This window comes from Oncorhynchus nerka, linkage group LG28 (assembly GCF_034236695.1).
Source record: "Oncorhynchus nerka isolate Pitt River linkage group LG28, Oner_Uvic_2.0, whole genome shotgun sequence".
In the NCBI taxonomy this organism is placed as follows: Eukaryota; Metazoa; Chordata; class Actinopteri; order Salmoniformes; family Salmonidae; genus Oncorhynchus; species Oncorhynchus nerka.
In genome coordinates, this window is record NC_088423.1 from 25,349,105 (window position 1) to 25,373,638 (window position 24,534).

General features: G+C 42.3%; 1 protein-coding gene across 1 annotated transcript in view; it reads right to left on the reverse strand.

The window, feature by feature from the left end:
* The window catches only part of LOC115113849 (dystonin-like), a 142,292-nt gene that overhangs the window by 62,170 nt on the left and 55,588 nt on the right, over positions 1-24,534 (reverse strand). The window contains 16 exon segments of the mRNA XM_065012721.1: positions 106-341; positions 769-819; positions 1,114-1,240; positions 3,059-3,215; positions 3,410-3,576; positions 3,666-3,983; positions 4,210-4,415; positions 5,507-5,630; positions 8,800-8,976; positions 9,466-10,014; positions 12,513-12,809; positions 13,080-13,313; positions 13,592-13,744; positions 22,978-23,086; positions 23,244-23,332; positions 24,358-24,486. Coding sequence (XP_064868793.1) covers positions 106-341; positions 769-819; positions 1,114-1,240; positions 3,059-3,215; positions 3,410-3,576; positions 3,666-3,983; positions 4,210-4,415; positions 5,507-5,630; positions 8,800-8,976; positions 9,466-10,014; positions 12,513-12,809; positions 13,080-13,313; positions 13,592-13,744; positions 22,978-23,086; positions 23,244-23,332; positions 24,358-24,486 — 3,123 coding nt within the window.

Below are 24,534 nucleotides of genomic sequence, written 5' to 3' on the forward strand. Positions count from 1 at the left end.
ATGATACCACTGGATGTACTAAACCACTACTATAATAAGCCATAGGCACAACAACTATTACAATGTAGAAACAGTCTATGCAGACCAGGCCTTGGCTGAATCTACCTTCTGTTGCTCCAGTTGTGTTTTCATGGCGTCTTTCTCTGTGGACGCAGAGTTCCAGGATGCTGTTGTCTTCTTCATGTCCTTCAGCCATGTTATCATGGCATCTGTCTCCTTCTGGGCCTCTGCCATCTGCTGCACCAGGTCAGAGAGCTCTGCAGCCCGGTCCTTCAGTAGTTCTCCCAGACTCTCGTGGCCCTCGTTGATATACGACATGTTCTGCTGTACCACCATCAGCTCTGTGGGTGGTTAGAGGTTAGAGTGTTAGACACCAGCCAGTTGACCTTTTATAACAACAATGACTTGGACAAGGCACTGCTATAAGCAGTTACAGCACTACTGGAAATGGTCACATCAAACATTTGTTTGTGAATTTAGTCTGTGAAATTGTTGCAGTGTGGTCTAAACACAGTTGGTTTGAAATGGGTTTTCATGCTATTGAAGGTATATTGAAAATAGATTGAAATCGTGTTCTTAATACATTGGAATGTAAAAAGAATGGGACATTTCCAGTAGAGAGAATCAAGGATAAGTACAAGACGAGGCCTAAAACAGACCATTTCTACCGAACAAGCCATTACATGATAAGTTGTTATGATAATGTACAGGTCTGGAACATTGTGTTGATACATTCCTAACATGACACACTGGTAAAGGAAAAAGTACCTTTATTGGTTAGGTAGGCATGGTTTCCGGGGCCACCACCGTTAGCAACGGCTGATCGCAAAACAAACAAATACATAAGATCATGCTTATTTGTTAAGTACAAATGTCAAAAGCAAACTAGACTCTATTGGGTTGTCATACATGAAAAAGGTCATTGTATGATCACTGTGGTTACATTGAGATCAGGGTCATGTTCTGTACAGTACAGCGTAGCAAAACGTGTTGCAACAGGTAACGGGTATCTCCCGTTTCATTGTTTTCTCATTCCCGAACACAACCATTTGCTTAAAAATATCTCTAACAAACTACTTTGAGATAATCAAACCTTCTGAAAGCATACAGTACCTGACTTGTGTGACATCTTGGTCTTGGCTGGAGATGTGAGAACACTTATGAAGCTACATAGCGCAGATCCTTTGCTATTTATATCTTGGACAGCAGAGCCTTTGGTTGTCCATTCCTCCATTAGAGCCTGAAAAGAGATCAATCAAACCAATAACATAGTTTACACAACACTGTCCCGAATAGGGCTGCAATTTACATGGCTACATTGAGAGAACACTGAATGACTCTGTCTTGACTGTTTATTGTAAGAAGCAGGGCCAAGCTAAATATATTTGGAGCAATGCAGCATCGAGACTAAAATCTCCTCAAAGGAAACCCTTTCCAATGTCAAGTCCTGATTAATTTAATTTTAAACTGTGATTTTTCGCATGGTACAAACAAATTATTCAATATGCAAATGTATTATTAAGTGTGGAGGGATTTGTGTTTCAATCTTTGATGTTTGACCTATTTACTTATGGTTCGTTACTCTCTTCTTGTCTTTTATCTTTTTTCTGTGACACACTGTACCAGTTCATCTCTGATTGGAAGTTTTTTTCTGGCAGAGAGTCACAGTTATTTAGTGTTTGACTCCCTGACGAGTCCTATGTTAAACACTTCCCATCCTTTTATAACTTTGGCATGGAAACTACTGTGAAATCAGGGAGGACAAAATAGTGATATATCGCACCGCACTCCTCTTACTCCATTACAAAAACACATTAAGTGCCAAACCTGTGACGTGGGTAATATGACAGAAAAACATTAGGCAGGTAGACTAGATGTTCGGCGGTGGAGGAGATCTTCGTGGGCTATACTCAGCCTTGTCTCAGGGTTGTAAGTTGGTGGTCTGTTGATATCCCTCTTGTGGTGTGGGGGCTGTGCTTTGGCAAAGTGGGTGGGGTTATATCCTGCCTGGTTGGCCCTGTCCGGGGGTATCATCGGATGAGACCACAGTGTCCCCCGTCTTATCTGGTGTCCTGTGTGAATTTAAGTATGCTCCCTCTAATTCCTCTCTCTTCCCTCTGAGAGGACCTGGACCATGCCTCTGGACTACCTGCCCTGATGACTTCTGGCTGTCCCCAGTACACCTGGTCGTGCTGCTGCTCCAGTTTCAACTGTTTTGCCATTGCGGCTATGGAACCCTGACCTGTTCACCGGACGTGCTACCTTGTCCCAGACCTGCTGTTTTCGACTCTTCTCTCTCACCATCGCACCTGCTGTCTCGACCTCTGAATGCTCGGCTATGAAAAGCCAACTGAGATTTACTCCTGAGGTACTGACCTGTTGCACCCTCTACAACCACTGTGATTATTATTTGACCCTGCTGGTCATCTATGAACGTTTGAACATCTTGAAGAACAATTTGGCCTTAATGGCCATATACTCTTATAATGTCCACCCGGCACAGCCAGAAGATAACTGGCCACCCCTCAGAGCCTGGTTCCTCTCTAGGTTTCTTCCTAGGTTCCTGCCTTTCTAGTGAGTTTTACCTAGCCACTGTGTTCCTACATCTGCATTGTTTGCTGTTTGGGGTTTTAGGCTGGGTTACTGTATAGCACTTTGTGATATCTGCTGATGTAAAAATGGCTTTATAAATAAATACAATTGCAAAATAAATGTGAGAGCATTGGGCCAGTAACCGAGAGATTGCTGGTTCAAAACCCAGAGCCAACTAGGTGAAAAATAAGCCAATGTGCCCTTGAGCAAGGCACTTAATCATAATTACTCCTGTACATTGCTCTGGATAAGAGCGTCTGCTAAATTACTCAACTTAAAAAATGTAACATAAGGAATTCAAGACCATTTGAAGAACAAGCTCCACATTCACCTGCACCTTTGTAACATAGCTATGCAGTTGTCCTTCTCTGCACTAAGAACAAAGGTAGAACATACCATTCATTTCCATAATGCAAATAAGTAAGGGGGGCTATCTAGTACCAGACCAGTCTGCCTGCTCACTCACATGGACTCTCTGCAGGTCATTCAATAGACTCTGTTCACTGCTGGTTGGCTGAACCACAGGGACTTTCTCTGTTGTCTCCTCCAGCCACGTCCTGAGAGCTCCGGCTGCATCCCTGAAGTCTCCCAGCTGGTCCTGGCAGGAAGACACCTCCTCCTCTCTGTGTTGTAAAAGGGAGAAGACAACCACAGTCACATCACATCACAGAGACATATCAAATATGCCAAAACATGACTGTCAACTGGCGAGATAAAATAATGATGTTTCTTCTGTGTCAAATGAGAACAAGTATCCCCACAAGTAGATTGTACATGAGGATCAGCAGGTAGCTCTGCTACCGTCATCTTCACGTACTTCTCTTTCACAGTGTCTTTGAAGGCATTGAAGTTGTTGGAGAGGTTGTCAATCTTTCCCTGAATCTGGGCCATGCTTCCCTCTGGACCCATATTGGACAGCTCCTTTGACAGCTTTTGCAGTATTTCCACATCCTTGGCATGTTCAGCCAACTCAGTGTTAGTGTCCTACAGAAACATTAGAACAGTTAGAACAATTGGAAGATCACTATTGAGCAATGTGTGGTTGAAAATGAGCATTAAATTAACATATTTACCTGCATGAGCTGCGAGAGCTCGTTGACATTTTTCCCTGACCCGTCTGTTTCGGAGAGGGCCTGTGAGCGCTTGAGCACAAACTGCTGCACCTTGTCCGAGGTCTTCTCGAACTCCTCCACCTTGTCCTTCAGCTGCTCCAGCTGCTCCATTTTCTGCTTGTGCTTGTCACAGGTGTCAGAGAAGCGCTGTGACAGGGCGTCCATTTTGGACTGCAGCAGAGCCGCGGCGGAGGGGTCAGCTGTCTCCACAAACTTCTTCACCTTGGCCTTCATGGCCGAGATGCTACTCTGGCGACTGGAAATATCCTGCTCCAGAGCCTTGAAGAAAAACACAACGGATGACAAATATATATTTTTAGAGACATTTGAATGTTTTTCGATGTTTTTATAGTTCAGGTTTCATCATCTGTAGAAGATCAAGCAGAGACAAATTCCAAATGAACGGTTGAGCCAAAATAACCAGTTACAGTAAGGTGAATATATGGTGAAATGACTATTTGACTGGTAAAAACAGTGACACAAAGTGAATGTTTACAGTACTTACGGCCCCGTTGTTCAGCACATCTCCAATGGCTGCTGAATCCAGAGGGACTTGTCCTTTCTCCACAGTCTCCTCTACTCCCTCCATCCAGCTCATCATCTCATCCAGGCCATCCTGGACACTCAGGGAGCGGGTCAGGGTGATCTGAAGCTTCTCATTACGATCACTCACTGACTTGGACAGGTTGTCATACCTTTCCACAATATCATCTGAAAGCAAAGACACAATGTAAGGGTTTTAGGGTCAATGCTTAGCACTGGTAAAAGTTCATACCACTTGGAAATGATGAGCAAATCAAGTCAGGGTTTTCACTGTTCTCTCTGTTCGACCTTTCTGCTAAGGTCAAACATGGAAAATATTACTGTATCATAAATATACAGCACATACAAAAAATACTTTTGAGTCGGCCAAGCGCAATATCATTAGGGACAAGGTAAAACATTTTTACATTCAGCATCACGCCGTCAAGGGAAATATAGTATTCATTCTAACAAAGACATCTACTTATATTTCAGGATGTTGTGCATCTCTTATTAAAATAATCAGAATTCATGTAAACATTACAGTTTTGGAAACATAGGTTGTCCAAAATAATTGGTCTCTTGGCACCACTCACCCGGATATAAGTTGAGCCGCTGGACAGGGTAAGTTGAGCAACTTACAAACACTAAGTACTTTTTAAAAACACTTTTAACATAGACCAGTACCTGGTGTTACCTCATATCCCAGCGATAATGCCTGGCATTACGCCTGGGAAGAAAACACTTACATTTGCTCAAACTGTGGCTCAACTTACTCCATGGCCATTGGCTCAACTTACCCCAAGGCAAACCATTTTTATTAGCCCACAAGGATCAACTTTCATGCTAGGTTTAGGACCTCATATTGACGCTTATAGAGACCCCAACTGATGTATAGAACAATCCCAAAATGTACTTTGGTTAAGATACAAGCATCATGAAACCTCTAGAACAATACATTAATTTGACTTGGTGAAAACAAAATTGGGACCTAACTAGCTTACTTACCACTTTTCCCATGTGGTTTCTTCCTTCATAGACTCTATGATATGATGACCTCTTCCTAAATATTTGGTCAAATTATTACATTTGTGTATGGTGTCCTAGAAACAAGGGATGGCTCAACTTACCACACTCTCCCCTACTACTATTTCACTCCAACAGTCATGAATCACTATGATAGGAACCACACATTGGCAGTGGCACTATATTGTCAAGTATTTCATTATTTTTTAGAAATAGCATTGGATGAGAATCTACACTTAAGACTGATTACTCACCTACTGTCTCCTGGATCTCGTCCTGATTGGTCAACAGGTCCCCCTCAGCAGTGACCAGAGAGTCAGATGTTTTGCGGAGTGTCTCCACAGCAGTCTGACGACCAGTGGTCTGATTTTGTAGAGCCTGACCATGACAAACACAGGCAGACAGAAGATTAGACAGTCAACATGTCTAACAGACAAACCACACCGCTCCATATAGATATACAGTGCCTTGCGAAAGTATTCGGCCCCCTTGAACTTTGCGACCTTTTGCCACATTTCAGGCTTCAAACATAAAGATATAAAACTGTATTTTTTTGTGAAGAATCAACAACAAGTGGGACACAATCATGAAGTGGAACGACATTTATTGGATATTTCAAACTTTTTTAACAAATCAAAAACTGAAAAATTGGGCGTGCAAAATTATTCAGCCCCTTTACTTTCAGTGCAGCAAACTCTCTCCAGAAGTTCAGTGAGGATCTCTGAATGATCCAATGTTGACCTAAATGACTAATGATGATAAATACAATCCACCTGTGTGTAATCAAGTCTCTGTATAAATGCACCTGCACTGTGATAGTCTCAGAGGTCCGTTAAAAGCATCATGAAGAACAAGGAACACACCATGCAGGTCCGAGATACTGTTGTGAAGAAGTTTAAAGCCGGATTTGGATACAAAAAGATTTCCCAAGCTTTAAACATCCCAAGGAGCACTGTGCAAGCGATAATATTGAAATGGAAGGAGTATCAGACCACTGCAAATCTACCAAGACCTGGCCGTCCCGCTAAACTTTCAGCTCATACAAGGAGAAGACTGATCAGAGATGCAGCCAAGAGGCCCATGATCACTCTGGATGAACTGCAGAGATCTACAGCTGAGGTGGGAGACTCTGTCCATAGGACAACAATCAGTCGTATATTGCACAAATCTGGCCTTTATGGAAGAGTGGCAAGAAGAAAGCCATTTTTTAAAAGATATCCATAAAAAGTGCTGTTTAAAGTTTGCCACAAGCCACCTGGGAGACACACCAAACATGTGGAAGAAGGTGCTCTGGTCAGATGAAACCAAAATTGAACTTTTTGGCAACAATGCAAAACGTTATGTTTGGTGTAAAAGCAACACAGCTCATCACCCTGAACACACCATCCCCACTGTCAAACATGGTGGTGGCAGCATCATGGTTTGGGCCTGCTTTTCTTCAGCAGGGACAGGGAAGATGGTTAAAATTGATGGGAAGATGGATGGAGCCAAATACAGGACCATTCTGGAAGAACCTGATGGTGTCTGCAAAAGACCTGAGACAGTTTTCAGTTCTTTCCACAGATTCTCCATTGGATTCAGGTCTGGACTTTGACTTGGCCATTCTAACACCTGTATATGTTTATTTTTGAACCATTCCATTGTAGATGTTGCTTTATGTTTTGGATCATTGTCTTGTTGGAAGACAAATCTCCGTCCCAGTCTCAGGTCTTTTGCAGACACCATCAGGTTCTTCCAGAATGGTCCTGTATTTGGCTCCATCCATCTTCCCATCAATTTTAACCATCTTCCCTGTCCCTGCTGAAGAAAAGCAGGCCCAAACCATGATGCTGCCACCACCATGTTTGACAGTGGGGATGGTGTGTTCAGGGTGATGAGCTGTGTTGCTTTTACACCAAACATAACGTTTTGCATTGTTGCCAAAAAGTTCAATTTTGGTTTCATCTGACCAGAGCACCTTCTTCCACATGTTTGCTGTGTCTCCCAGGTGGCTTGTGGCAAACTTTAAACAGCACTTTTTATGGATATCTTTAAAAAAATGGCTTTCTTCTTGCCACTCTTCCATAAAGGCCAGATTTGTGCAATATACGACTGATTGTTGTCCTATGGACAGAGTCTCCCACCTCAGCTGTAGATCTCTGCAGTTCATCCAGAGTGATCATGGGCCTCTTGGCTGCATCTCTGATCAGTCTTCTCCTTGTATGAGCTGAAAGTTTAGAGGGACGGCCAGGTCTTGGTAGATTTGCAGTGGTCTGATACTCCTTCCATTTCAATATTATCGCTTGCACAGTGCTCCTTGGGATGTTTAAAGCTTGGGAAATCTTTTTGTATCCAAATCCGGCTTTAAACTTCTTCACAACAGTATCTCGGACCTGCATGGTGTGTTCCTTGTTCTTCATGATGCTCTCTGCGCTTTTAACGGACCTCTGAGACTATCACAGTGCAGGTGCATTTATACAGAGACTTGATTACACACAGGTGGATTGTATTTATCATCATTAGTCATTTAGGTCAACATTGGATCATTCAGAGATCCTCACTGAACTTCTGGAGAGAGTTTGCTGCACTGAAAGTAAAGGGGCTGAATAATTTTGCACGCCCAATTTTTCAGTTTTTGATTTGTTAAAAAAGTTTGAAATATCCAATAAATGTCGTTCCACTTCATGATTGTGTCCCACTTGTTGTTGATTCTTCACAAAAAAATACAGTTTTATATCTTTATGTTTGAAGCCTGAAATGTGGCAAAAGGTCGCAAAGTTCAAGGGGGCCTAATACTTTCGCAAGGCACTGTATCAATAAACTCCAGCTATATCTTTATTACAATGCTGTAATTATACAGATTTAAAGCTGGAGACAAATATTTTGTCAAAGCATCTAAAAACAAATTGTGTTATTCAAACACTCAAATACTAGAACTCCACTACTGTAACTGGTTGCACTCAGGGGGAAACGTAGCATTTCCCTGACATAAACTACATTCTTGAGTTTTAGGCGCCTCTAATCTTCTATATCTATGAGCCACTGCAATACAACTCCATAGAGAGATGTAATGGAACATGACTTTACTCCCACTCTTTCTCTCTCTACACTACATACTTTTGTTGCAAGCCAGCTTGACTCAGAGAGTACTGCAGGGACATCATCTATTAAAGGATACTAGGCATTCTCTACACCTCTGTCCAGTCCAACTCCAATCGTAACCCCCCACCCCCGCCTCAAAGGCATATGCAAGAAAATGTACGAATGGTTAGGATATTCATGTCTTGGGGACTGCTTTGACGTTTGAATTTGGACCTAAAAATAGCAGTGTTGTTTTAAAGTGAGTGGAAACACTGTATATGGAGAGGGAAGTTTGAAGCGGTGTAATGACCTCTAAACCCATTCAGTTCTCAGAGCCGTCAGTGAGTAAACTCTGAAAAAAGGCTGTTCTGTAAACAGCTATGCCTCCACTTGCCCTCCTCTAGCCCGGAGTCTGTTACACTGTGGTAATGTGCTTTGTCTGGATAAAACTCATACTGTTTGGTGAGATTTCATTTTTTTGTCATACCTTGGTGTCCTCCAGCTGTTTCTGTAGGGTTTGAGGGTCGGCAGCAATGGCCTCAGACTGTTGCCTTCTGGCTTCCTCCGCTGAGTTGTTGAGCCACTTCAGGAGACCAGCGGTTGAGTCCTCGTACTTCTTGTACTTGTCCACCACATCTTTGAGGTTGTTGCCGAGCTCATTGCACTGAAAGAAATGAGTTGTGATGTTGATCGCTGTGGTAGTTACTAACTTGGAATGCATGCAGTATTACTGCCTACTCTTTTCTGTATCTCAACCTATAGAAAAGCTGGACAGCAATATATAATAAGAGAGCTTTTCATCTGAATTGTTTTTAAGATGAACAGTTACACAAAGTCAACCTTTGCCTCTCAGTATGAGAGTGAACCAGTGTTGTGATACAGAACAATGACTCATTTGCTTTCATTTTGATTAAACAAAAATGCTTCCACCGTGTGGTGAGAGTAGGATATTACATCCATAAAAAAAAACATTCAATCACCCTGAGATGTGTGTCTCACTCAGTGTTCACCGTACTGATTTAAATAGGTAGGCCTCCTGGTGTTACCAAGGTGGTTCAGTGAACAACATGCAGTAACCTTGCTGAAGACTTTGATACTAGGCTTTAGTTCAGCGGGCTAAATCAGTCTTGTGGTACTGGTATATGAAGTTTACCTGAGAGTGCAGGGCTTTGTAACGGCCAGCAACCGAGTCCAGCTTATCCTTTACAGTAGTGCAGGTTCCAGTGGTATCCACCTCCAGCTGGGCATCTTTCCCCTTAGGGTCCATGCGTCCACAAGCTTTTGCCACGTCCAGCACCTTCTGCCCTGAGATGGTGATGAACCGCAGGTCCCCCTTGTGGGAGATGACATCCTCAGAGAAGCTCTTCTGTCTCTGGAGCTTCTCTGTGAGGATGTTCAGAGCTCCAGCGGGGGCTCCCAGCTCCCCCACCTCCCACTCGGCCTGCTGCAGCCAGCCCTCAAACTCCTCACAGTCTCCTTGGAACTTCTTCAGCTCCTCCTGGACCTGGACCACCTGCTTCATCTGCTGTTCTGCCTGGGTAAGGGAAGCGTCGTACCGACCCTTCAACTCCTGGATGTCCATCTGCAGCTTGTCTTTCTCCGTGGAGGACAGGGCATGGGCCTGGTGGTCCAGCAGAGCCTGGGCTGACTGGGTGGCCATGATCATGTCCTGCTGCTGGGACAGGATCTCCTGGTGATGAGCCTGGAAGAGGAGAGAGTCCATTCAAATTCCAAAAGCTTTATTGTCAAATTGACATAGTATGAAAAATTGCCACATGAAAAACCTACAACACTGATATTTAACACAACGGGACAAGATATGAAATTAAAAAATAAAAGTGAAAATATTGCATTTAAGTATTGGTTAACTCTTGAGGTTCCTAGGGTCTCCACCGAAAAATCTGCTTTCAGTTTTAATGGGCTCTATTGCTGGAACAGATTTCAAAATACATTTTTATATGTATTTGTATTTTTTATTTAACCTTTATTTAACTACGTTTTTAAAAATGTTTAAATGACGGCCTACACTGGCCAAACCCGGACGACGCTGGCCAATTGTGCGCTGCCCTATGGGCCTCCCAATCATAGCCGGATGTGATACAACCTGGATTCAAACCAGGGTAACTGTAGTGACGCCTCTAACACTGAGATGCAGTGCCTTAGACCGCTGCGCCACTTGGAAGCCCAAAACTATGTTCTGGTGTCATTCAGGCACTTTGAAGTATTGACTGGGGACTTATTTGTTGAGGAATGTAACTGTTTTTCTGGGTGATATGTGATGTTTTATTTGTGCTTCCCATGACTATGTTTTTGTATATATATAAATACAGTTGAAGTCAGAAGTTTACATACACCTTAGCCAAATACATTTAATCTCAGTTTTTCAGAATTCCTGACATTTAATCCTAGTAAAAATTCCCTGTTTTAGGTCAGTTAGGATCACCACTTTATTTTAAGAACGTGAAATGTCAGAATAATAGTAGAGAGAATGATTTATTTCAGCTTTTATTTCTTTCATCACATTCCCAGTGGGTCAGAAGTTTACATACACTCAATTAGTATTTGGTAGCATTGCCTTTAAATTGTTTAACTTGGGTCAAACGTTTCGGGTAGCCTCCACAAGCGTCCCACAATAAGTTGGGTGAATTTTGGCCCATTCCTCCTGAAAGAGCTGGTGTAATTGAGTCAGGTTTGTAGTCCTCCTTGCTCGCACACGCCTTTTCAGTTCTGTCCACATATATTCTATAAGATTGAGGTCAGGGCTTTGTGATGGCTACTCCAATACCTTGACTTTGTTGTCCTTAATCCATTTTGCCACAACTTTGGAAGTATGCTTGGGGTCATTGTCCATTTGGAAGACCCATTTGCGACCAAGCTTTAACTTCCTGACTGATGTCTTGAGATGTTGCTTCAATATATCCACATAATTTTCCCTTCTCATGATGCCATCTATTTTGTGAAGTGCAGCAGTCCCTCCTGCAGCAAAGCATCCCCACAACATGATGCTGCCATCCCCGTGCTTCACGGTTGGGATGGTGTTCTTAGGCTTGCAAGCCTCCCCTTTTTCCTCCAAACATAACGATGGTCATTATGACCAAACAGTTCTATTTTTGTTTCATCAAACCAGAGGACATTTCTCCAGAAAGTACCATCTTTGTCCCCATGTGCAGTTGCAAACCGTAGTCTGGCTTTTTTTATGGCGGTTTTGGTTTCCTTCCTGAGTGGCCTTTCAGGTTATGTCGGTGTAGGACTTGTTTTACTGTGGATATAGATACTTTTGTACCTGTACCTTTGCTGTTGTTCTGGTATTGATTTGCACTTTTCGCACCAAAGTACCTTCATCTCTAGGAGACAGAACGTGTCTCCTTCCTGAGCGGTATGACGGCTGCGTTGTCCCATGGTGTTTATACTTGGGTACTATTGTTTGTACAGATGAACGTGGTACTTTCAGGTGTTTGGAAATTGCTCCCCAGGATGAACCAGACTTGTGGAGGTCTACAATTTTTTTCTGAGGTCTTGGCTGATTTCTTTTGATTTTCCTATGATGCCAAGCAAAGAGGCACTGAATTTGAGGGTAGGCCTTGAAATACATCCACAAGCACACCTTCAATTGACTCAAATGATGCCAATTAACCTATCAGAAGATTCTAAAGCCATGACATAATTTTCTGGAATTTTCCAAACTGTTTAAAGGCACAGTCAACTTAGTGTATGTAAACTTCTGACCCACTGGAATTGTGATACAGTGAATTATAAGTGAAATAATCTTTCTGTAAACAATTTTAGGGAAAATGACTTGTGTCATGCACAAAGTAGATATTTTGTCATGCACAAACTATAGTTTGTTAACAAGAAATTTGTGAAGTAGTTGAAAAACGAGTTTTATTGTCTCCAACATAAGTGTACTTCCGACTTCAACTGTGTGTATATATATATACATATATACATACATACATACATACATACATACATATATATATATATATATATACATACATACATACATACATACATATATATATATATATATACATACATACATACATACATATATATATATATATATATATATATATATATATATAAAAAAGAAAAGAATAAGGAAAAGGTCAATGCAGCTATTAGAAAAAGGGACCTGAGCCTTGTGTAACAACAAGCCACTATGAATCAAGCACCACCAGAGAGAATAGCTTAATTTACCTTGACCCTATCATATTGCTTGTCCAGGTCCAGTTCTGGGGTCTTCTCTGTAGCCTGTCTGCCAGTGTCGTTATCTGTAGTCTGGAGAGCGTTTCCATTGTTTCCATTGGGGTCATCATCCTCTCCCAGAATGTTCTTGGCTGAGGTCTTCGATGGCAAAGGCATGTTCCCGTTCTGTTTGCCCATATGGTCTGTCTGATCGACCCCCATCCCTTTCTCATTCCCTATGTTGTTGATCCAGTCCAGCAGACCCTCGATCTTGTTCTTACTCTCCTCAAACTGCTCAACAACAGCCTCCTAAACAGGTAGAATATAGCGAGTTACGTGATGTTGGCTAAATTATATGATTAAATAGATAACTATACATTTTGTACATTTATATATTATTTTAATAAGTAAGCAATCATCAATCTGAATTCCATAACTAATTTTATTTGTCTTTAAGCGGATCTATCTTTTCCTGTAAACCACCTACAATAGAAAGTTTAACTGTCATGATTCAGATTTGCACCGAGTCATGGTATACGGATAATGTTGATGCATGCAAAATGTAATATGTTTTCCAACCTTCTCAGTCTCCTGTTTGATAGCAGTAGTCACAGACTTCTCCACGTCTTTCCTTGACTCCTCGGCCCGTTGGTTGATGAGTTTGACCTTGCTCTTGGCGTCCTCCAGCTTGCTCTCGATGACAGCGATCTGATCTGGGGTCAGCATAGACCGGTTCTCATCCAGGAACTTCTTGGTGCTACTGATGACCTCATTCAAGGCACTGCCGTTGGTCAGGATGTCTTTCTGCAAGGCCTGGACATTTAATATTTAACACACAGAGATGCAGACACAGGCACAGAAAGCATGATAACAGAAATGTTAGGTGATAAATTAGTGAACCCATCAAACAAGATTCAGTATAATAGCAATACATGTGTAACACAATGTGCATAATTGTGTATACGATAAATGTGTAGCAATGACATCATACTTAAAATAAAATAATGTAGCCAATGTAGCCATACATACATAGTTCAGATGCAATTCATTTATTAGAACCAACATTTCGTCAACAAGCTACTGTACTGTACCTGATGCTCTTTCTGGACCTGCTGCAGGTCTTCCACACTCTCTACACTCTTGGCCTGCTGCTGCTGGCCTATCAGACAGTTCTCTGTATTGGTCAGGTTGTCACACAGCTCCTGCAACTTGTCTGAGAACTCCTTCTGTTTCTCCACCAAGCACTGCACACACCAGAGAGCAATGTTGCAATGTTACACTCCTCCCAACAGCATACACTACATAGTAGGCATTAATCATACTGTACGTTCGTAGATAGTCAACCCCTGGTGACAATGGTCTGAGTATGCTGTAAACATGCTAGCCACTCAACAGGCCAGCATTCTGACGTGATAAAGAAAGTGGGTTTAGTAGAGAGGAATAGGACATTTGTTCCCAAGTGTGTTAGTGCTGAGGTTGGTTGAGAAAAACGTTCCCACACTGAAGATGCCTTTGGAGTTTGTCCTCTGGAGTTTAGAGTGTAAAGGTGTGTTGAAGCCTGTGAAACGTGAACATGACCAGGAGAAAGGTTAGCGTTTGGCAGTGGTCAAGCAATGGTCTTTTTGGTGTTAAAATAAACATGCAAGAGACTAACTTCTAATTAAAACACATTCAAAACACATTATACATTATAAATAAATACACATGATAAATCTGACTTAATGAATTCTAGTGACATTACTATTTTATATATATTTTAAAATATATATCATGACCATAATTTGTATATGCAGCTATAAAATACACACACAGCCACACTTCACTTCAACCAATACATTTTCATAGTTTTCTCAACAAACTGAAATCGACTCTTTCCAAGGTGCAATGGCCCTAAGCCCAGTCATTTGGGTCCAAACCTTCTGCTGACTCTCATTCTCGCTGATCTCCAGCTGGAGTTGAAGGGTGCGTCTCTGATTGGCCACCCTCTCCAACTGATCCTTAATTGCCCTCTGGGTGGCGCTGAGAGACTTGAGGAGGTGCCTGCTCTGGGCTGGGCTCAGGAACTGGGCATGCTCTGAGATAAAGTACTGGGTGTCAAACGCAGTGTCCTCCAGATGCCTCTGGGTCCCTAACACATTAGTCTCCATGTCCTAGAAACACAGACAGGGGTCATGGAAGGGGGCTGAACCAATCAACACAACTCATTGGATGTATAAATGTAAACCATAATATCTTGTGTCATTGGTTAATTCTAGGGAAAAACCACAAACTTTTAATTTCGTTTCATATAACCTTAAAATACTGTGTATTTTATTCATATATACTTAAAATACACTACTGTAGGTGAATAAGGAACATAAGGAGAATAAGGTATGAAAAGATACCTCAATATTCTGGATAATTTCTTTCACTGTGTTCACGTCATATGTGTTCATGATGTCTAGGTTGTAGGTCATCTCAGAGTTGTCATGAATACAGCCTGATAGTTGATTAAGGGTACTGAGGAGCTCCTGGTATGTTGACTCCAAATTGGCCTGTAAAACACAGTTCACACAATGAGGATTAATTTACTTTGTATTTATTGCAGTTCAGTAACATCATTTCCTAGATCACAACAATGAGAAACAAACACTGACCTTTCCTTTATCAATAGCCTGCATTAGAACGTAATTCCTTTCTGCAGACATTTGGCAAACGTCTGCAAATGCTGGCTGCAACTCCCGAAAGGCTGAAGCCAGATCTTGGTGGATATGCGTGGGAATGAGTTCATTAGCAGACTTTAACAGCTGCTTGGCTATGTCCAGATCTCTGGTTAGAAAGCTAGCCAGTGTAGACAGATGTGCTTCCAACAACTAGAAACAGAAGTGGGTGAATGTTGAGACAGATGCTCATGCAAGGAGGGGACTAAATGTAAGTGGCTAGAAAGTACCGAAGGTGCCACATTCTTTCAGGGATGCATTGTTATTATAATGTATTCAAGCTGTTCTATGGTGCATTTAAGTATATGTGATACAAACCTGAGATTCCTCCAGCTGACTGTGTAACTCCTCCATGTTGTTACTCAGAGAGCCCTGCTTGGATGACAAGTCGTTCCTGATCTCCACTACAACATCTGCATGATCCTGAAGTCTACCAACACACTCCAGATAATCCTGGGTGGAGTACTGTTTCTGAAAATACATAAAATACATGATATATATGAATAATCTCAAATAAATACACGTCATATACATGAGTATTAGTTATTTTATATGCATTTATATGAGTTTTGAACATAAAACTTACCCTGACCTTAGGTTGAACTGCTCCAGCATTGCCTGTGTCTGAAATGGTTTCAACCTCAGTAGATTGATATAGGTCAAGACCTTCCATGGGATCTGCCACGGCACCTTCAGCCTCATCGGACGAGTCCTCCTCCTGGATGATCTCCAGGTTGCGTGGCCTGTCCTCATCAGGAGCACCCCCCAGAATACTGTTCAAGGCTCCAATCACATCTCTGAGCATGGCAGGGTCTTGGCTTGAGGATACACTTTGAAGAACCTGCTGAAACTGAATCTGGATCATATCAGATGGAGGTGTTTCTTCATGGGGTGGTTTCCCTCCATCCAGACTAGTTTTACCTGAACGGAGAGCCTCATGCTTCAACAGATCCCTGAGGAGATCTGGACTATTACTTTTCACATGCCCAGGAGCTGCATCTGTCTCACTACCAAAATCACCAGAACCTCTTCCATGGGACTGTGGATTGTCCTGTATCAGGTTGATGATGCCCTCCAATGCTTGGGTCTCAGCCTTTTGTAATTCATCGACATCTGCCCCCTCCACTCTCATTCTTACCAGCTCACCTAAACCGGACCTTTGAGCACTATAGATGGCCGACGCAGGTGGTGGGACACTATCAGGTGTCATGAAGTCTGGTTGAACATCAACAGTCATCAGATGGGTATGATTCTCATCAGCAACGCATAGACTTAGCCTATTTGCATCCTGTGTAAGATCTGACCCCAGGCCAGGCTCTTTACCCTTTACCAGATGCTGTGAGGTCATTTCTGATGTTGAGGAGGTATTGGAGGAAGAGTCTGGTTGAACAATAGCAGCCATCGGCTGGGGATGATTCTCAACTGCACCACATTCATCTTGTTTAACAACTGATCTCATACCTGGCTCTGTTGCCTTTAATGGATACCCTGGGAACATTTCTGATGCTGATGACGAACTTGTATCGGGAAACTTCTCAGACACAACTGAGTTACATTTGCCAGTACCTGTCTGTCCTGTCTGTGATGACTTGGACACAGTGGGTGAATCGGCTTGATCAGTAATCTGTGAGACACTACCATCAGATGAATCTTCTTGTCTCCCTGAGGATGGTGTGCTGTCATCACCCCTGCTTGATTCAACCCTGTCATTAGCTTTAGCGTTAACATTAGCATTTGAATTTGACAGATGTTTATCAGTCAGTGTCAGATCAGGGGTAATTCTGCTAGATATCACTTTAGTGGGAGCAGTTTCTAACTGCTCTTGATCACCGACATCATAGCTGTCATTATTGTCACAGTGTGTTTCTATGATCAGTACACTGGATACAATAGCTAAATCAGAGGAGTTAGTCAACTGCACTGGAGTCTTTTTTTGATCTGTTGGCTTACTCTGACTGTACCCGTTCTGAGAGGATGTAGGCTTGATATCTCCACCAATATCCCCATCTGACTTCACTAGCAGTTGCTGAGGTGACACAGTGCTAAACGAGGAAAGTCCATCACTGTTTATTACCATTTTATCCACATTGACACCCACGACTGCGGACACTGTGCTTGTAACATCGCTAGACAAATCTCTCAGTGATGAGCTATCTATTCTCTGATCTGACTCCTTGACTAGCTGGCTAGCTGGCGGCTGAATTGCGTTCAACACATTCTCCATTTTCCTTTCATCAGACAACAGATCACTATGTGATGAGCAGGACACGCCCGAGTCACTCTGAACAGGACTGACAGTCTGGTTCCCCATTATCTCACGGTATCCTGCTCCCAGCTGCCCATCACCCGGAGTGAAGCCGATTGCCTCACAGGACAGATCCGTGCCTCTCCTCAGAGAACTGTTACCATCTTTCTCTGTCTGTCTCACCTCTTTAGCCTGGGCCTGAGGAGCTCCGCTATCTCCACTATCGCTCAAACTGAGAGAGTTTGATCTGTTTGACAACATGTCATTGTGGATGGAATTTCTAGACCCAGGGACCATGACTGACAGCGGACTGTTAGGGGCCTGTGAGGAACCATCTTCCCTTAATAAAGATGATGTGTCAGGTTGATGGATGACAGGTTCCCCTGTTACCTGATCTGACAGGATAGGTGATAGGATCTGTCTACATACAGGCCCATGACTAATGGTGAACGAAGGTAGTAAGGACTTCTGGGAATCGCAGTTCTGTTCTCTGTTTCCTTCCGCATCCACATCTTCCCCTGCATGTCTATTCCTATTCTCTTTACCTTCTTCCCCATTGACATCCTCATCAGGGGCATCAAGAACCAAAACCGCCACCTTTTTGTCTGTTTGATGTTGACATATATTCTCTGCCTCATTGTTGTCTATGAGGCCCACACTATGGGAATAAGAAATGCTGTGCATGCAGTTTCTATCAGGGTCGATAATTGCGTTGTGTACAGGGTCTGAGTGAAGGATCTTTTCAGCCAAATCATCATCAATCATCCCTGAATCCAGCGCTTCATTTACACGAATAGTGCATCCAGACTTGGAGTCATATACACCACCCAACAGGCTCTGCTGTTCCATGATCTGCAGGGCTATCTGGGAGGATATGGAGCCTCTAGACACAGCTTCTTTCAGGGTTGCCACTGTGCTTCTCTCATCACCTAAAACCTCTCCCTTGTGGAGCTGCAATGCCAGCACTTCTAACACAGTCTCCTCATTCACAAGGCCCTTATCAAGAGCTGCATCAAGGTCATAGCGCTTCCCAGAGATGATGTCCAAAATACCACCCTCCTCTAGTTGGGCTCTGAGAAGGTGGATCGCAAAGCCTCTCTCATCTTCATTGTCCCATGCTTCTTCCTCAGTGCATGGAAACTCTGTGGATGTGTCAAGGGTGTCTGCCAATAAAGTGGACAATAGAGATGATTCAGATTTTGTGTTCTTGTCTGTCTCACAGCCAGGTGTATTTGTGGGACGTTGTGGGGAATCTTGTGCACTCGATGGCAGGTTCAGGTCTGTGTCTTTCACTGAGCACAAAGTAGAGCTTTTCAATATGTGTTGTGTGGCTGAACCTCCATTGAAAGTCCCTTTAGGTTGATTATCTGAAGCAACATCTGTTTCTGAATCAATTTGAATTGATGTTGGGCTTGTGCGCATTGTGTTTTCTTGATCGATTCTGTCAGGCAAAACACAAATTTCAGATGTGTGCTGCCTGGTATTTTTTTTAGAGTCAATAGATATGGATGATTCGTCTGTGAAACTGTGTACTATCTCCCTTATGGAATGTTCTACATTATTTTCAGAGCTAGAATATTCCTTTTCTGCTGTCACGCATTTGGAATTCTGCGCAGCTGAGGGGAAACTTGTGTCTGTGTCATTCACCGAGCACAATCTTTGGTGGGTTGACCTTTCCAAAATGACTTGGGTGGCTGAACCTTCCTTGAAAGTCTCTTTTGGTTGATTATCTGAAGAGGAGGTTTTTAAATCAAACTCCAATGGTTCTGGGCTTGTGTTATTAGTGTTCTTTAGATAGATGCTATCACACAAAACACTTCTTTCAGAATCAGGTTGTCTGGTATAATTTTCAGAGCTAGATGATTTATCTGTAAAACCTTGTACTAGCGCCCTTTTGCAGTCCTGTACACATGAGGGCAAGCTAATATCTGTGTCATTTACAGAGCATGATCTAGGAGTTCTGCTTTTCAAAATGGTTTGTGTGGCTGAACCTCCATTGAAAGTCTCTGTTGGTGTATCTGCAGCTACATGTGAGGTTTCTACATCAATGTCAAAGGGTACTAGACTAGTGTTGTTTGTTCTCTTCTTCTTCTTTTTCTTCTTCTTAAAAACACTTGCTTCAGAATCAACTGAGCCGGATCTAGGAGTTGAGCTTGCCAAAATGGTTTGTGTGGGTGATCCTCCATTGGCTGTCACTTTTGGTTGATTATCTGTTTCTAAATTCATTTCAATTAGTGCTAGGCTTGTACTGGTAGAACTAACCTCGACAGATGCTTCCACTGTGAGGCCTTGTGCCACTGTCCTTTGGGAATCCTTGGCACCTGATGACAGGCTCATGTCTGTGTCATTCACTAAGCACAATCTAGGAGGAGCTGAGGTCTCCAATATAGTTTGTGTTGCTGAAACTGCGTTGACAGCCTCTTTTGGTTGATGATCTGAAGCCATTTCTGAAGTTTCTACATCAATTTCAAAAGACAATGGGCTTGTGCCCTGTCTGTTCTTTTGATAAATGCTATTAGACAAAACATTGGCTTTAGAATCATATTGTCCAGCATTCATTTCAGAATGAACAGCTACAGATGCTTCCTCTGCGACATGTTGAGCTAGCAAGCTCATGTCTTTGCCAATCACTAAGCATGATTTAGTAGGGGATGGGCTTTCCGACATGGCTTGTGAGGCTGATTCTCCTTTTGGTTGATTATATAAAGCTATATCTGAGGTTTCTAAACCAATTTCAACGGATGATGGGCTTGCATTATTTTGATCAATTCCATCAGACAAAACACTTGTATCAGAATCATGCTGTCTGGTATTCTTATCAGAGCCAGATAACTCTTCTGTGAAATCTTGTGCTAGCATCCTTTTTCCAACCTGTGCACCTGAGAGCAAGCTCTTGTCTGTGACATTTACCGAGCACGATTTGGGAGAGGTTTGTGTGGCTGAAATTCCATTGAAAGTCTCTTTTGGTTGATTATCTGAGGTTTCTACATCAATTTCAATGGGATTTATACGTATTGTGTTATTTTGATAGATGCTTATTTCAGAATCCGTCTGTGTGGTATTGTTTCCACAGCCAATAGCTGAAGCAGACTCCTCTGTTCCATCTTGGGCTAGCACCGTAAACACATTATCAGAAAAGGCTTTATTGTCAGATTGATTATAATTTGACTTATCCTCCCTGAAGAAACTGGATGCATGATGGTCTTTCATTGCGCCATCTGTTTCCTCGTTAATGTGCAAATATCCAAAATCCTCAGTATTGCTTTCAAACGAGATCTCTGAAACTTCAGAAATGTCTTCTTTCAAAGAAATATCCACAAAAGCGGCCTTACCAAGTGCAGTGTTTTGTAGCTGGTTTTCAGATGTCTCTACTGAAATGTTAACTAAAAGTTCAGCCATTTTAGTCAACTGTCCATCGAATATTAAAAGCCTTTGTCCGGATTTTGGATCCATGTAACTATTCAACATGAGGTATGAGATAAATAACTGTTTTGCCTCGATGGGAGATGGGGCATTTATGTTCTCATCATCATTCTCAATATCATATGTAGGGCGATGGGATCCTCCAATCTGAAGCTCCCTCAACATCAGCCAGCTAGAAAATCTATCATTAAGGTCATCAACATCAGGAAAAACATCTGGTATTTCAATGGTTTTCAACACCTCTGCTGTATGTGTGTCAATTAAACCATTTTGAGTAGCAGAGTTAATATCCACTACCTCTGAGTCTTCTGCTATGTAAAGGGCAGCTATCTTCTGTCTATTGCTGAGCAGTTTGAATGCCAGCTGATTGGTGATGATTTCATGCTGCAGAGAGGTAGACACGGTCAAGATTTCACCAGAGTGAGGCCATAAAAGTCCCATGAACCCCTTCTGTTTCTCCAGCACCAAGAGTGCACTGCTAGAGCTCATCAAATCACACTGAACAGCCTCATCCACCGATAGCCTTTTGCCATTCTGAGGGTTCACTATGCCTCCATTTTGGGCCTGCTGGCTCAGTATCCCAGTGGCAGTGCCTTGATCGATCAAGCCTTCTGACAGGGCTTCCTCTACGGTGAGTTTACGGCCTGTTTTGGGATTGACGATACCACCTGCAAACAACTGAGCCCCCAGCAGCCTCATCGTGGTCTGTCTGTCAATCAAGCCCTCATGAACCGCACTAAGTACACTAATCTCCCTCCCAGATGTCAACTCCATGTTTCCATTGTGGCTTTTCTTCACCGGCAGCAGTCGCAGTCCACTCTCCACATCAGCCACGCTCCTCTGCACCAGCTGGGTGAGCGAGACCTTCTCTGCCGTGCTGGGGTTGATCAGGTCCTTCCATGTGTCCTGTCTCTCCAAGAGCTTGACGTACAGATGGTCAGGGATCAGGCCAAACTGAAAGGCCCTCTCCAGGGTCAGTACATCACTTGTGTAGGACACCCTTAACCCACCTGTAGCCAGCTGGATCTCTATAACCTTCATGGCCAGGCGCTCAGAGATGGCCCCCTCTCTAACCGCTGCTATCACAGGGAGAGGTTCTGAGGAGAACAGTGGGCTCAGGATACACTGGTTGGCTTCGTTGAGCTCTCTGAGCTGCTTCCAGGTGGGCTCGTCAATGAGGTTGTGATGGAAAGCATCGTCCAGCTCCAGACACATCCTTAACTGAGGCAGAACGAGGCCAGAGGTGATGAGCTGAGCCTCCAGGAGACAGAGCCCAGTGTAATGGTCGATCAGGCCGCTCTGAACAGAGCTAAACACAGAGTAGACCTCTACACTTCCAACTTCGAGTACCCCCTCAATGGTCTGAAACGCCTGTGGGAAAATACATTAAGCATGAGCAGACATATTCAAAAACAAACTGTAAAATCCAAAATGTTATGATACAAATCATATAGTTGATTTATTATTGACAAATTTTCATAATTTATACTGTCTTCTAAAGCAAGGTGAAACATTTACTCACCCCTCAGACAAGCATGTGAATGTTAACAGTTCATATGCAAAAGTGCAAGGCTGTGTCAGCGTGATTCAACAGCAAGAAGAAGTAGACACACTAAAGGCTGGCATGCATCTGGGGACAGAATATTCAGTATCTTGCAACACAAGAGAGCAAGTTAGACACAACACAACAAGGCTGTTATATTTGGTTGTTGGTGACCACCTGTAAGAATGAAAAGGAGAATGAAAAGGAGATCACCAAAGCTTAGTTTCAATGATGTCTGTGAAAAGTCAGAATGAGGCTGGGTGACATGAAACACTCATGCTCCTAGAAATAGAAGCATGTTTACAGCATACTCAGTTTCACTGGGTTTTGAAGAAAAACCTACTTTCCCTTCTCTTGAGAAACCTACTTTCCCTTACATGTCAACATAGTGTTTTTAAGATGACAATAAATGTGGCACAAGAGAAAACCTATCACACCATGCCAGAGTCCATTATGGGAAAAAGGGTTAGTCATGCAGTTGAACAGTAGGTGGCACTTGTACATAATTTCTCACACCACAGTGTAAACTCCCATCCAGTGGTTCAGAGATTAAGTCCAGTATCTAACCTGCTCGGTAGATGGCGTCTGATCAGAACACTGCTGGGAGAGATCACTGTAGGCCTGGTGGAGGGATTTCAGCTGCTCCTTGGCTTCCTGCTTCTCATCCTCAGTCATTCTGCAACTCAGGACATCAGAGGCATTTTAGTTCTCTTATCATAATCATATCATTAAATCATTTAAGGCATACAAAATATAATTTAAGGTGCAGAGAGACATGAACAAAAGTCCGCCTTAAAAACCTTACTGATATATGTTATGATAATTCAACTCACTTGTCACTGTGTTTAGTTAGCATCAGCTGTGTAGTCCTCAGTGCTTCTGCAATTTTCTCCTTCTTTGTTACCATTTCTTCCATTGAAACCTGAAATAACAATGGGTATACCTTATACATGTATATACATCTTACTGTTTATTCTGATCACTCGATATGTCACTTTGTAGCAGAGTATTTGTCACAATAATATACACTTTTCACAAAAAGTCAGGTTTGGGTTTGTGCTATATTTTAAACTCAGATATCCAGTTCCTGATTTTCATTCATTTGATTTGCACAGAAATATTTATTTGGTTTGTTTTTCTTTTCTTATCATATAGTAATCACTTAAAATAACTAGTGCCTAGAGTTTTTCCTGACTACGTGAACCTATCCAGGTCAAAGCGAGTCAGACTGGGGCACAGACATTTTCCTCACTGGTCAAATGTTCATGAAAAACTCACCCTGATCAAAAGATCATTTTCTAAGAGAAACTGTGCATCCACAATGTAATGCTTTTCAATGTAAAGCCCATTTAATAATTGTATGCAGAAAAATGGCTTTCCATTTGAATCCATATAAAAAGTGTTAATGGTGCAAAATGTTCAGCATATTAAAGAGAATAACATGTTCAAGGAGTATTTATAATCAACTTATATTGAAATACTAGAATGCTTATGTAACTGTGTCATCTTTGTTTATATCGTGAGTTATGGGTATAATTACAAAAGCCCTGAGGAGTCACAAGGACGACAGAGACCATGGGCTAATGATTCAAACTTGGGGGAAATCATTTTATGCTCATATTCAGATGTAAGGGATTGACCCAAACTTATATCACATATTTGTAATTGGGTAAAGAAATAATTAGAGAGTATCAAAAGCATTGTCTTTATTAGAACGATGCACATACAGTAACAGTGAAAGGTTGTGCGACTTTTTGATTTCATTGCATATTCTTGAAATTGAGCACGACCATCAGTATATAAAATGCTATTTTTGCATGACAGGTTATACACACATAATTGTGGGCGTAATGATATACTGTATACAATGACAATATGCAAACAACAAATACACAGGAAATGAAAGCGTAAAGTGCCAGTAAATGCATGTTTGCACACAGTATTTACCTGGGGCTTTCTAGAGGCCTCTGTGCTGGCTTTACCATCTTTGCTCTGGCCAGGTTTCACACTTGACATCCAACCTAACAGCTTGCTAACTTTATCACCATGTTCTTTCTTCTCCTCATCAACAGATCTCTAGGATTTGAGGACAGAATTTCAAAAAGGCGGTTAGGATCAGAGGTT